Source organism: Python bivittatus, unplaced genomic scaffold (assembly GCF_059951505.1).
Source record: "Python bivittatus isolate LINGU-HERP-01145 unplaced genomic scaffold, Pbiv_v1 ctg000980_np1212, whole genome shotgun sequence".
In the NCBI taxonomy this organism is placed as follows: domain Eukaryota; kingdom Metazoa; phylum Chordata; class Lepidosauria; order Squamata; family Pythonidae; genus Python; species Python bivittatus.
Window position 1 is genome coordinate 48,453,938 of NW_028277125.1, and position 13,754 is coordinate 48,467,691.

Here is a 13,754-nt window from a genome sequence, read left to right on the forward strand (position 1 = left end):
GTGTTTTCACACTGGGACAAGGAGGCTATGTAAATGGGCTCTTAGTTTCTCATCAAACACTGGTTTCCTTGGCTGAATGACAACTACGTGCTCCCAGAAGGACTGTGTGTACATTCCATAGTGTCCTACTCAAGGATGTTTTTGGATGCTGTGCCCTCTCCTTCCTTTCCTTTGGTTGCTATTCTAATAAAACATCCTTGGAAAGGACATAATGGAATTTGAATGTATGTCTTTAACAAAGCCTGAGGATGGAAGGTTGGAGGGTTTCTTTTAGTTGGGAAACTGGGACTAAAGGAAGAGAGACCTTCTGGCATCCTCTGATATGTTGTGATGTGTAATTGCTGTCAGGGCTTTTGATTTTTCAGCACCACATGTTGCCGTGGAGGCTATAAGCTTATGTTTTGTTTTGCTGCCATTTCTATTTGTGTGTTCCCCCCTTCACTAGCGCACATTATAAATAGCATCTATTTAGTTAGAATAGTATTGGCATATCCCCAGTTCAAGTGTAATTGGTATTTTATTTTATTTTTAATACTTATACCCCACATTTCCAACTAACAATAACAAGTAACAAGAATAGAATTAACGATATATTTGAAAAGTCATTAAAACACAATCATATATCTTCAGCAGCAAAATAAATTTACATATAATAATTGATGTGCCCCAATAGATTACTGTATTAAATCCAACATTTATTCACATTTTAAACAAATAAGCTAAAACCCCGTTCCAAATAAATGCAAAACCAATTCAAATACATTGACTAAATTCTTTCACCATGCTTGAATACAACAAAACAATTTCCTAGCCAACTGGAAACAGAGGCAAGAGTTCAGTTCCTGAAGAAATGCATTAATGGTTTCCACAGAAGAGCATCCATAACCAAGACTGTAAGGCTGGTCCAAGGCATTTTGTTGTCTGAGGCGTAGTAACAAATAGCACCCCACCACTTGCCCTAGTGAGTAAAAGTGCCTAATATCAACATCTGATATATAAAACAGAAAATTCCAGAAGTACCCCTACAGACAACTAACAAAATATTTTCGATAATGTAATATTTACCTCACTGCACCTAATGGTATTGGTGGCCCTACAATGAAAGTACTTCCCTCATAGTATAAGAGAGTCACTCTAACAACCTGGTTTTGTGTCCAGGTTTTATGTTGTTCCCTGGTAACATTCTTTTGCTGATTATATGTATAGCTAATTTTACTTTAAGACTGTTTGAAATGGCTGACACTGCTTTCTCTGTTTAGCCTGGGAAAATTTAATACTCATTGTTTCATATCAGTTTGGTTTCAAACCAGGTGAGACTAATAGGACTTGGAATTCAGAACATCAGCAGGATTTCATTTAATGAAATTGAGAGTTGATAATAAAAAGTGAACATAGTTATACATTTTCAAAACAGTTTCACTGAATATCAGTAATAATAATGAACATTCTAAATACAATGTCTTAATTCTTTTGCTATTAAATATAAAATGTATATAAAATACTCAGTATATATCTGTTTGACCTTGCAGTAGATTTTTCAAGAATAGAAGTTCAGTGGAAAAATTATTTCAACATTATCCATTATAGCCAGTATATATTCTCTTTCTCTCTACACACATATATACACATTAAATCTGTATAGTTTTTTTTTTTTTAAATATAAAGTTTCTTTACAGTAGAGCTGGTTTCCTGGTAATTTCATCATGACCACATCCATAAGACTTCCTTCTGTTTCTTCTGTTTGTTTGCTTTTAAAAATTTCTGGTCTAGCCTACAGCCCTGGTATTATTTCCTATACTTTCCCATTCAAGCTCTACAAACCTATTTAGCCTTTTGAAAATCAGCCAAAGTTATCTAGGTGTAGCAGGGTATATAGTCTTTAAAGTACAAAATAGTGTTGCTTTTGTTGCAGCAGACTAAGTCTTCTGTAAGTTATGGTTTCACTTAATTTAGTTCTTAATATCTTTCAGCTGTATAGTTCTATGGATTTTGGAAGAAGATGGCAGATCATGCATGAACGGATCACACCAAACAGATTTTACTGGTGAGTTCCTTCCCTTGAACTGAAACTGCATATTCATGCATGACATACTAGGATTGTGTAGTACTGAATAAAAGAGGTTTTTAGAATGCATTGTGCTTGCACCACCAGATAAAAAGTCTTGTTTGTTTGTCCAGGACAGGAGATGAGAGGTGTTTCTATTTAGTTTCCTCTTGATCTTCCATCTCCCACTGGTTCCAAAGGTATGGAATTTACTATGCTAGCTTCAGAGCTGGTATTGCTTCAGGATGATTTTGGAGGAATGGGGTATTGGGGAATGTTTTTTTTTTTTTTTTTTTTTTTGCAGGATGGTGCATGACAGACTGAGTTAAAAAGCTTCTCCCTTCTCTGAAATTCCTTTGAGTTAGTTCATGGTTTATGCTGTTTGTCATTTCCCTGGACCTTATTTGGGAAAGGAAACTTCTGTATTTTCAAATACATCTGTCAAGCTATTCTCCTAATACTGTTAGCGAAATGCTATCCTGGGGTGACTTCAGAAGGAGAAAATGGGTGTTCTGGTGTCCAAAATTAAAAGGTCATAGGATTGCATAGTTTATAACAATGCAACTTTTTGTTTTCCTCTCTACTGCATAATTGCCTTTATTATTATTTTTAATGTTTTACCAGCTAGTTGTCTAAAGGGAGTTTGGTTATAAATGTAAGCTTTTTTAATCTCAAAATAAATGCAAAGAAAATGCAAAAAAAACAACTGCAAGGCTTCACATGTATAAGAAATAGGGATGACTGAACTGGTGAACCAAAAATTCCTTTGCCCATGGCTGATTTTTGTCTGATTGCTTTCAGTGAAGAATGAGAACAAGTGCAATGTAGGGGATTTTTTTTTTTTAAAGCCTATTTAATATGTAAGAAAATTTCAAAAATGGATTTGAACTATTTTCAGGAAAAGGACATTTTTATTCAGCCAGGCTTTCAGAGGAAGCAATAATCAAATAGGGATAAATGTTCCTACTTGAATCCCTGTGACCACCAGAACAACCTCCACGGAGTAGAAGTTGCAAGCAGATCACCATTTGGCTAAGGCAGACAGGAATGGAGCCAGAAACTGTGCTGCAACATCTGGCTATCTTCTTGCTAGTAGTAGAAAATTGCTTCCTCACAGGTTCAGGCCTTAGGTTATGTGCTCCCAGCAGAGTCTAATTGCCTGGGATTGTATCAGGTTCCTGGAACTGGGGCTTAAAAGAACCACTGTCCTTGAAATACAGTGCCCATTTGAAACCCCAAAGAGAGGTCTTTAGGTCGAGGGCAGTGGGTTCATAAGGAGGTGGAAAAGAATCTGGACTGCTAGTTTGTTTTGGCCTGGTGTTAAGAGATGCATCAGCAAAATCAGGAAGAGTAGGATACTGAAAACAGCCTGGGAATGAAATAAGCATCAACAAATAGTTTATTTCTGCCAATTTTTTGGGATAGCAGTCTAGATCTGAAGGCCAAGGAGATAGATTGAGTACACCATACAGTACTTTGCTAATTTGGAATGCATGCTGTTTAGCTGGATGGCTGATACGGTATAGATCTATTGTTTCTTTTTCCTGTCCTACCATATAGTTGTTTAAAAGGGACTTTCGTTATAGATGAAGGCTTTTTATATAAAAATAAATGCAAAGAAACTACTGGAAAGGCTTCATGTGTACGATTTCAGACTACTCTGAAATAGTCAGAGATGAGTGAACTGGTGTTTCACCCTGCTGCCTACCAGTCTCTCTTCCCAAACTAGCTGGGATAATCTTGAGTATGGCATTGGATTGTCATAGTTTTTGTTTTTTTTAATCCTGGCTGATTCCCAGTCAAGGATGGCTTAAGAGGTCTTGTCTTTGGTGATGACCACAGACCTTTCCAAATTAATATTTGGCATGGCACACATTGGATTTGGTTTTCAGTTTGGATGAAGTTGCTGATCAGAAGGTGCCCTGTATGACTTCATTTTCCTGGACACTCCCTGGTCAGTTTTAGATTGAAGAGCAGTATAAACCTCTACAGGTTTAGGACTGATTAAAATGGTCTGATGGTTTCCTGAATGTGCTTGGGGAATTACCCACATAGTTGGTCAGCTGTACACTTGTTAACAATTTTAATTTCATTGCTATTTTTAATTTGCATTTTTAAATATTTATATTTTGTTTTGTCATAAATGTTATTAGCTGCTTTAGGTTCAGGCTTTGAATTTGTATTATTTTAATAAGCCATTATCAGCATTAACCAAAGTATGTTCTGACGAACCATAGTTAAAAACAAGATGTTTTTCATCTTCTTATGGCTACAAGAAGCAAAGGAAGAGTGCATTACAAAATTGAAGCTTGTGCATTATGTCCAAGTGTAACCAATGTGTAAAATGCTTTGAAAGCTTATGATTTTTCTCCCATTTCCAGATGTAGGGGGAATAACTCCTGGTTTTGAATGACAATGTTAAATACACTTGCTTAATCTAGTTATATAGTTTGATTTTTTTTTTAATTTTTAATTTTATTGTTTAGCAAATAGTGCTACAAAACATCTGGGAGCTTTCCTGTCTCTAAATTTAAAGAGTTCTCATATTTAGCAGATTGAGCAGAATGCATGCTGTGTACTAAACATGGTTTCTTATCATGGCAAAACAGACAAGACTCTTCTCTACTTATTTTGAATGTAAGCCATTTTGTATAGCGCAGTAACATTCCATTAAAGATAAGGAGATTCTTCTTTTATGCCTTTTCCCATTGGAAATTAACCAACTCTTTTAAGATCACTATACATCAGCGGCTATATGAGGCAGAATCTATTCTCAGCAAGAAGAGAGAATTGAAACTCCTGCTCTTTTGTTTCCCGGGATTCCCCAGAGTCTCATCTTTAGAAGAAGCTTAGTTTAATTTTGCCATTATTAAGCAGAGGAGACGTGAGGTTACAGAAGAATTTCAGATACACAAACTGTGATGCACCATCATTCTTTAAATAACGTAGGTTATTTGAGTTGTAATCGAGTACTTTTTCTCCCAACATAGCATGTTTTTCCAGTAATAAGAACAGTTGTGTTTTCTTGCTATACACTGGACAAGTTATAGCAGTTGTATTGTTTGGACTATAGAAGGAAACTAATGAATTGCTGGATAACAGCTCTCTATGTAAAAAATATGTATGTCTTGTTCATAGGTTGGGGTCCAGATTGATTAGTTGTTGCTGCAACTGCCATCTCTGCCCTGAGAAATTATGGATCCAAAAGTAATTACTACACATTGTGCCCATAAATATCTTTCTTAGTGCCCAACAGGTGCCCTATCGTGCCTGGTATTTTCACTGTTTTAAGCTGGCATGTTGCCAGGCAAAGTTCCAGCCATTAGGATCATCTTTCTTTTAAAGAATGTTTTGCATCCGAAATGAGCCCCCTTAACTTTTTTTTTTAATCCAGTATTTAATTTGAAGTGCAACTATCTGTCCAGAAACAAACAAAAGATAAACAAGGATAGTATGGACATTCCTGCAGGAAAGGAACTACAGGAGGTGACAGGGGCCATTCTAGTAAATCAACTCTTACCTCCCAAATTGGGAGCCTCTAGATAAGGAAATAGCTATGAAAGGTGCTGGTTAATGACTGCAATAAAGTTATTTATTTATTTATTTATTTATTTATTTGAAAGATACAGCTGGCTAAGCGTGGAATTAGGAGAGTTCAACATGAATTTAAAAGGGCATGAAAATCATAATCTTTGTACTCACCCACCATGTTTATATTGTTTATTTATCAAATTTCTAGGCCACCCAATTCCATTTCCCTTTGGAAGAATACTAAAAGTGCTATCATATGCCATGAATTAATTAGTAAGGGTAGGCAATAAGATCTCAGATACATAGTTTAAATCTGTTTACATGTATACATGAAAAATGAATGATGAAAAAAGCATGATTTACCTAATTTGTTAAGCTGGAAGATTTAATTAGTGAAGAATACAAGGTGATGAGGGGTTCTGAATGTGGGACAGACTAGCATTTGGTAGTATCAAGTGTGGATCTTGGGGGGGAAATGGACATGGAAAGTTAAGTAGGAAATAGAATGGATAATTATTGGATCATCTTAGTTCTGCAGTTTGAATAGTTCATACTACTGAGTAGCAATACAGACTCTCTTGACCTGGCTCATCTGCTTTCTCAGGAGAGTAGGGCAAGTACCATACTTTTAGAATTGAAATGGAGTCTTTATGCTTCCATGCAGTTTGGAGTGAGAAGTGGGAAGGTATGTTGCTGTAATACTGAGAAAAAAATTCATACAAGGGAATTGCCAATGAAACAAATGAAATTGAAAGAAATTGTATAATGTTTAGGAAAAAAAATTAGTTGCAAAGATATAGTCAAGGAAATATGGAATGGTTAAGATTAAAAGAAGGAAATGTAGAACAATTTTGATAGAATTTTTCTAAAACTATTTTGAAGATGGGTAGAAAAAGCTAAACAAGGAAACTCTAACAGAGTGATAGAATTAAAAATAAATGTGAGAAAATGATTTGAGATGAAACTGGAATGACAGAATGATGGAAGGAGTTTTTAAAAGATATGTATGGGATTGATAGTGATGTATCAAATAATGGAATTGAAACAAATGCAATAAATGTTAGTGTCTAAGAAACCCTGATGTACCATAAGTCATAAATGCTGTAACTATGTTGAACATTGGTGAATGCAGCTGTAACTGGGGAAATGTTAAAATATGGATATAGCTATATCTATATAGCTATAGACTGTACAACTTATTTAATGTGTATGTGAAGACCGAATCTGACAGCTCACAGAATGCACTTATTGTAAGGGTAAATGCAAAACAGAAGGGGCATTGGTTTGTTAAGTGTGCCTGAGAAGATGTTTGGTAAAGTTCTGGTTGAAAAAGTATAAGAGATGATAGTGAGCAAAATTTGGGAAGTTCAGAAAGTTTATTATGCTTGTTGATTTAGACAAAATGGAATCGAATGTGGGTCGCTGAATGCAGCATGAGCACTATATGATGGAAATAAAGATTGTATGAAATGGAATGCTTAATGAATCAATCATAATTGAGCCTGGAGTAACACAGTGATATGTCATGTTTCCTTGGTTGTTTAATGTCTGTATGGATAAAAGTATGAGATGCTTATGGTGACATTAGAGCTGTGTTGGTTGGGACAGAAATGTGTATCCATACCAGATGATGCTGTGTTTTTGGCTGAGTACCCAAATGATTTGCTGAAAATGCTAGATACATTGTATAATGCAGTGAGGAATATGGATTAGAACATAAATGTGTAAAAGATTGAGGTAGTTGTGTTTTCCAATAAAAATTGAGTAAATCATTGCAGATTATATATAAATGTGAAAAAATCATAGGAAGTAGATAAAATTGTGCACTTTGGGTTCATGCAAATGCTAGTAGAAAGGTATGTGGCATGTTGTGAGAAATGAATCCTTGTGGAAGAAGCAAAAGTAGCTGTGTACAAGAATGCCCTTCTTTCCTTATCTGGAATTGGGTGTTGGGTATGTCAGGAGAAACATAAAAGTAAATTAAGTGCAGTGGAAATAGGGTACTTAAGAAGTATGTATGGTAAAATAAAAAGAAATTAATGGGTTATGGGTCCAAAATTAATGAGTTATGAATGAATGTGAATGGAATACAAAACAAAATTGGTAAGAAAGAAGTATTTTAAGGTAGTTTCATCTTATCAAGAGAATGAATGAGGAACAAATCATAAAACTAATACATGGAGAGAGAATGAAAGGGTCAAAAGAAAGGTGAAGACCAAGAAAGTCATAGTTGGATAGAGCTGATGACATTCTCAAAAAGGGAGAGCTGAAAAGTTTAAGAAACAAAAGGCTGTGCGTTAAGTGTATGGACCACGTAGAAGCAAGGATGGTATGCAAAGATAGGTAAGTAATGAGAGGTATAGTGAATGGTTTAATATAAACTTGATTCCCTTCTTTTTCCTTATGTCATACCGTAACTACCTTGACTTTCCATTTCTTATTTATTTTCTTTGCATAATGTCGCTTACCCAAAAGACAATAGGATGTTGAGCATGTGTGTATGTTTTTATGGGCAGGAAACTTTATATCTTTCAGAGGTTTTAGACTGCAAGTCTCAGAAGATACTGTCATCATTGCCAATTTTCAGATTCAAAATATCTGATCCATAACTTTTCCCTCCTTCAGTATTGCTGTAAATAGGCAAATTTGTAAAAAAAAAAGTCAAATGAAGCATTCACTTTTAATTTTGCACACAATATGATACATACAGAATATGAACATTATCCTCAAATAATCTATCAAGATGCTATAATGAAACAAAAAGCTGATGATTCTTTTCAGCTACTTTCCTGCAAAATGTATCAGCTATTTAAACCTGAAAATGGTTTGTATTCAGGTCTGGAACCTGCCGTTTGCAGAACATCTTCTGGGCATTAAAGCAGTACTATCATATATCCTCTTACAAGATGTTATGCACACAGATTAATTCAAACTTTACTTTCCAATACTCTAGCAAGCTATTTTCTTTCTTTCCTACATTGATCAGAAAAATGAATCTGCTTGTTTGCCCCCTGTAACAATACATTTTTCTTATAATGAGCAATCCCAGTTTAACAATAACCCACTATAATTATGGGTAAAATAATTGGACACTCTCATGACACACCCAATCTGGCAGTAATAGGCCTAGATGGATGCAACAGGCCTGGAAATGCAATGCAAAGCCAGGTGGTGGGGGAGGACAATGAACAGGGCCCTCTGTCTCCTCTTCAGGAGAGGAGTACAACATGGAAAGTGGTAGCAGACAGCTGAAGAAGTAGAAAATATTTGAATCATGCAGTTGCTACTTGCATTTTATGATGCATGATACTGTTTATGGTTGTTGTGATAGGTTTACTGGTAACACATCTACAAGCAACTGGTTTCCCATACTTAATTTAGCTGTCTAAGCACATGCTTGATGAAAACTAGAATTGCTTCTGTTGAAGGGGTGAAAATATTATTTAAAGTAAGGTTCAGTGGGAATGAAGGGGGACGTGGTGGTGCAGCGGCTTAATGACGCTGAAAGTTGCTGGCCAGAAATGGTCAACGCTTCAGCGGTTCGAGTCCAGCCTTCGCGTTAGCAGGGTAAGCTCCTGTTTCCTCCCCAGTTCCTGTAAACCCAACAGTTCGAAAACTCATGTGAGTAGATAAATGGGTACTCTCACTCCGGTAGGAGGAAAAATGCTGGCGGCGCCTTGCAAAAAGGAGTCGGGAGCAGTTGCCGGTAAGCGCGAAAAACCGTGTGTGCCCAAAAAGGGCGCGAAGCAACAGAAACCCCGCCTCCTGCGCTCGCCAGCTGGGGTTTGCTCTAGGAAGGAGGCTCTGGCAAACCACTTCCGAAACACCTTGCCTTGAAAACTGCAAAGGACTTGTCCAAGCAGTCACTGCAGAGTCGGTAACGACTGAGCACAGATAAAAAAAAAAAATCAGTGGGAATGACTATGTAACTGCTCCCACTTTTTGTAGAATTGTACATATCCTCAAAATTGGCACTTGTGCTCTTCAAAAAAACATGCATTCTTGCAATCCTTTTCACTTTTGGTTTTCATTATGTTTCAAGTTGCAGTTTACTTCTTCTCAAGTCTGTCTAAAAAAATTAAAACCGAAGTTGGCATAAACCACACTAGCCCTAGTTTGTTAAATATGTGTGCTATGAAGGAAAGGAAGCTACTGCTATGTTTATGTCGTCTTGTTTCATCTGGAAGGCAGCTTTCTTTCTACTGGTTACTAGATCAGAATTTATTTCTTTTCTGTGGAATGGCATCTTATTCCTTGAGGGAAAAGCATGGAGAAATGAATGGGGCTCTTCAACTGTGTTGTGCTACTTAAGTTCTATTATGTGTTGGGTTCTAATCCAATAATCTTTCAGTAAGAATTTTAGATTGTAGATAATATTTATTTATTTATCAAATTTATATGGCCATTCATCTCACCTGAAGTGACTCTCAGTGGTGTACAATAAAACCAGGAACTAAAACATTTTACAAACCCATTAAAACTATAAGAATAGATAAAACAAGACCATGAGGGAAGATGTTACATACTGTACAACACAATCAACGTGCAGGCTCCCTATTACCAGGGGATCTCCACACATGCTGAAAAAAACATGTTTTGAGTGCTTTCTGGAAGACCATAAGAGTTAGGGCTAACCTCACATCAGGAGGAATGATCTTCCAGAGGGCAGGTGCCACAAGAAAGGCTCACCTCCTAAGTCCCGTCAGATGGAACTCTTTTGCAGACAGGATCTGCAGCATGCCTCTCCTGCCAGATCTGAGGGGATGGGTAAATGTAATAGGGAAGAGGCAGTCCTTCAGATAACCTGAACCCATGCCAAAAAGGGCTTTAAAGGTCAATACCAGCACCTTGAACTGGACCTGAAAGCAAACTGACAACCAATACAGCTCATGGAGCAGTGGTGTAATGTGTATCCATCTAGGAACACACATAACTGCCTGTGCTGCCACATTTTGTACCAGCTGAAGCTTCTGGATATGCCTTTTTCTTATGTTTAAATATATTTTAGATACATTTTAATGTATCTGTAAATGTTTAATAATAAAACTAAAATAGGTTTTCTTGAAAGAACATTATTCCCTTTCAGTGGGAACAGAAGGACACTGCTATACCTAGGAAGTAAGATAATCCTGAGGCAACTATTCCTGAAGAACTTACCTTGAATTTGGGGGAAAATCCTTTGACGGAACAATTCTTTTGAAGTTTATAATTAGTACAGATTAAAAAAAAAACTCCTTTCAGTTCTCTTGTCAACTGCAGTACATCTTAGTGCCTATTGATTAGTGTACCCTTTAATTTCCTCAAAGATAGTGTCATTCAGGAGGCAATGGGAAAAGAGACTCTCAAATGCATTAAAAAAATGGACTGCAAAGTCATTTTGCTAAGTGAACCGCCCTTTAAAATCAGCTAAAATTCCAGTTCATTAACTATGAAAAACACACAAACTTACCGAGTTTTGTTCTGAAGTGCATTTGTTTATTAATTTGCCATTCCATAGTATCACATGTTCTTGTGCAATATTAAACACAGAATTAGGAAATTCTGAAAAGTAACTTTAGTGGCATTACAGTATAACATGCATTTATGCTATATTTGCTTTTATAAGATCACTCCATTTTACTGTTTCTGTCCTGTCTTCTGGATTGGTTTTAAACATTTTTTCTTTTTCTTTAATCCTGCTGCTGCTGCTGAACTAACTTATTAAATGAAGTTCTCATGCCAAGCCTTTTTTTCCTTCCTAAGTATATTTCTCTGCCTAACAGTTCAGCCAGATCACTGAACCATAGCATATCAGGCATGTCATATTCACAATAAAAATGTTCATGCAAATGGAAAGAATGAAACAGAGACAGAAAATTGAGTATCTGCAGGCCACTGAGATTTCCAGTGCAGTATATTAAAACTGATGGCTCACACTAGGACATTTACTGGCAAATTATTGCTAGAAACTATGCCATACTATATTTAAGTTAAAGGCAAAAGTAATTTGTGTATTAGTGGATAAAATTAATAGACCAGTTGGAGAAAGGTAAAAGTATTTCTTGAGTTGAACTCAGCTCTTGGTGACTACATGGACATGTGCCTAATGTTTCCTTGGCAACATTATTGAAGTGATTTGTCATTGCCTTAAAAAAAACAGCTATCAGTCTAGCCTACAACTATGGGATTTCCTGGTAGTCTTGCATCCTGTCTCTAATCAGGCACAATTCTTAGGTTTACTGAGATCAGCTAAGTTTGCTAAGTGCTGCTACCTGCTGTAACTGATTGAAATTAGAGTAACTGTTAAATTACACTGGGTGGTATTCTCTCTCCAGTAGTCAGTCTCTTTTATGGCTAGCAAGACATGGTCTCCTTTCTCTTTTAGCTTTCTTTAGCTGTCCCATAGCAGTCGTCTTCTTCCTTCAGGTAGTCTTCAGATCCCACCCCACTCACAATCATTTCAAGAGTCTTGCCCTAGGCTCTCCTGGAAACAACAAACTTTCAACAGCCAACACTGTCTAGCCATTACCCATCCATCTTTCCCCTTCAAGTTTCCACTTTCTTCTCCTCCTTTTGCTTGCTCGGCACCCCCCCCCCTTTCTTATGAGAAAGTTATCAAAACTTATGCAATCTTTCTATTTTCAGGGTCTCCTATCATTTAGGAAGAACAACATGTCTAGCTAGGTATATACTGTAGATGATAGGATGTTAGCCCAGATTCTATGACATATCAGTCATGTGTTTGTTCTAATGGGCTACAGAATTATTTTGCATCTCAGCATTACAGTAATGCAGTGCTCAGGCATGGACATTTTACAGGCTGAGAGGCAATGAATATATTGTGGGGTTATGCATAACTCTTGAACTATCCATATCTAATTCAGTTTCTGTGTATGAAAACAAACAGTAAAATAATAATTAGGTACTTTAAATATGCTTATTAATTTTAATGTGACAGTGGAAAATTGGCAGTAGATAAATTTTAATTTGGAATTTTGGGTGTGACTTGTTAAGGTGAATTAATATCATATCATATTATATCAATATTTGGATTTATCTGTTTCTTACTGGACTGATTCAGTATGGAAAGAATTACTAAAAATAGTGGAATGATGCCCAGACAGCTGATTGTGTTGTCATCATTACTTGCCCTGATAATTTCAGTTATCAGTTTTGGCCTTTTTTCATAGTTTAAATAGTCAAGTAGTTTGCTCTGATGAATACATGTCAATCTATTACACGCATCTGGCAAACTTTACATTAGAATATATAGATATTCAGTTTGCATGGTAAATGCCTCTCTCTTTTACTATATCAACCTTGTGTGTAAGACAGATGTGCCATGTTACAGTGGCCAAGTATCCTTACAGTCTTCTGTCTGAATAGCTGTCATATCATCATTCTCAGTTTGAAGGCATTTTTTAAGGGATGTCCAATCCCAATCTGACTTAAAAGTTAGGAATTCTAAGAGGGAGAGTAGAGACTTTTAAGATGACCATCCATAGTTAGGGTCTGGAAAACAATCTAAGCAAACATGTAACTCACCAGTTCACAGTTCCGATATCTTGGTAATATGCATAGTATTTTATTCATTCATTTATTCATTCATTCATTCATTCATTCATTCATTCATTCATTCTGTGTGTGTGTGTGTGTGTGTGTGTGTGTGTGAAATAAATTTATAGGTCATGTGACAGCCATAGATTCCCAATTTCTGGTCAAAAGGAAGATACATGTGCATCAGGAAGAATGTTTGAAATGAAGATTCTCACCTTAATTTTTTGAAATCAGATTGTTTTATAGTAACCTTTATGTTCTTGAGATAAGCCTTCCCAAATTAGTGTCTTTCAGATATGTTGAGGTTGGGATGCCCAAAATTCCTAGTCAGTTTGAGGAAAACTGCTTTAGTCTTGGAAATCAGCAGTTTGACTATAACATTTCTTTTCCTCGTAAAACACAGCTACAGTTTCTTTCCCTTTCATGCCTGTTATATGTGTTCCTTGGGAGCTTTAAGCAAATAGAACATTTTTCTTTTCTTTCAGTTGCTCTGCTGAGAAGTGAAGAAATTTGCTGAGCACAAGATAGCTGGCAACTTTCTATCTTATCTTGCACATTCACCGTCCTATTTCTTGCTTTTGCAAACATGCTAGAAATCTAGAGTCACTGGAGTTAGCACTGCAGAAGATGTTAATTCAGTCCA

General features: G+C 36.3%; 1 protein-coding gene across 1 annotated transcript in view; it reads left to right on the top strand.

Annotated features, from left to right (window-relative positions):
* SORCS3 (sortilin related VPS10 domain containing receptor 3) overlaps positions 1–13,754 on the top strand; it is a 525,782-nt gene that overhangs the window by 339,352 nt on the left and 172,676 nt on the right. The window contains exon 5 of the mRNA XM_088132244.1: positions 1,971–2,044. Coding sequence (XP_087988370.1) covers positions 1,971–2,044 — 74 coding nt within the window. The remainder of the gene's footprint in view (positions 1–1,970; positions 2,045–13,754) is intronic.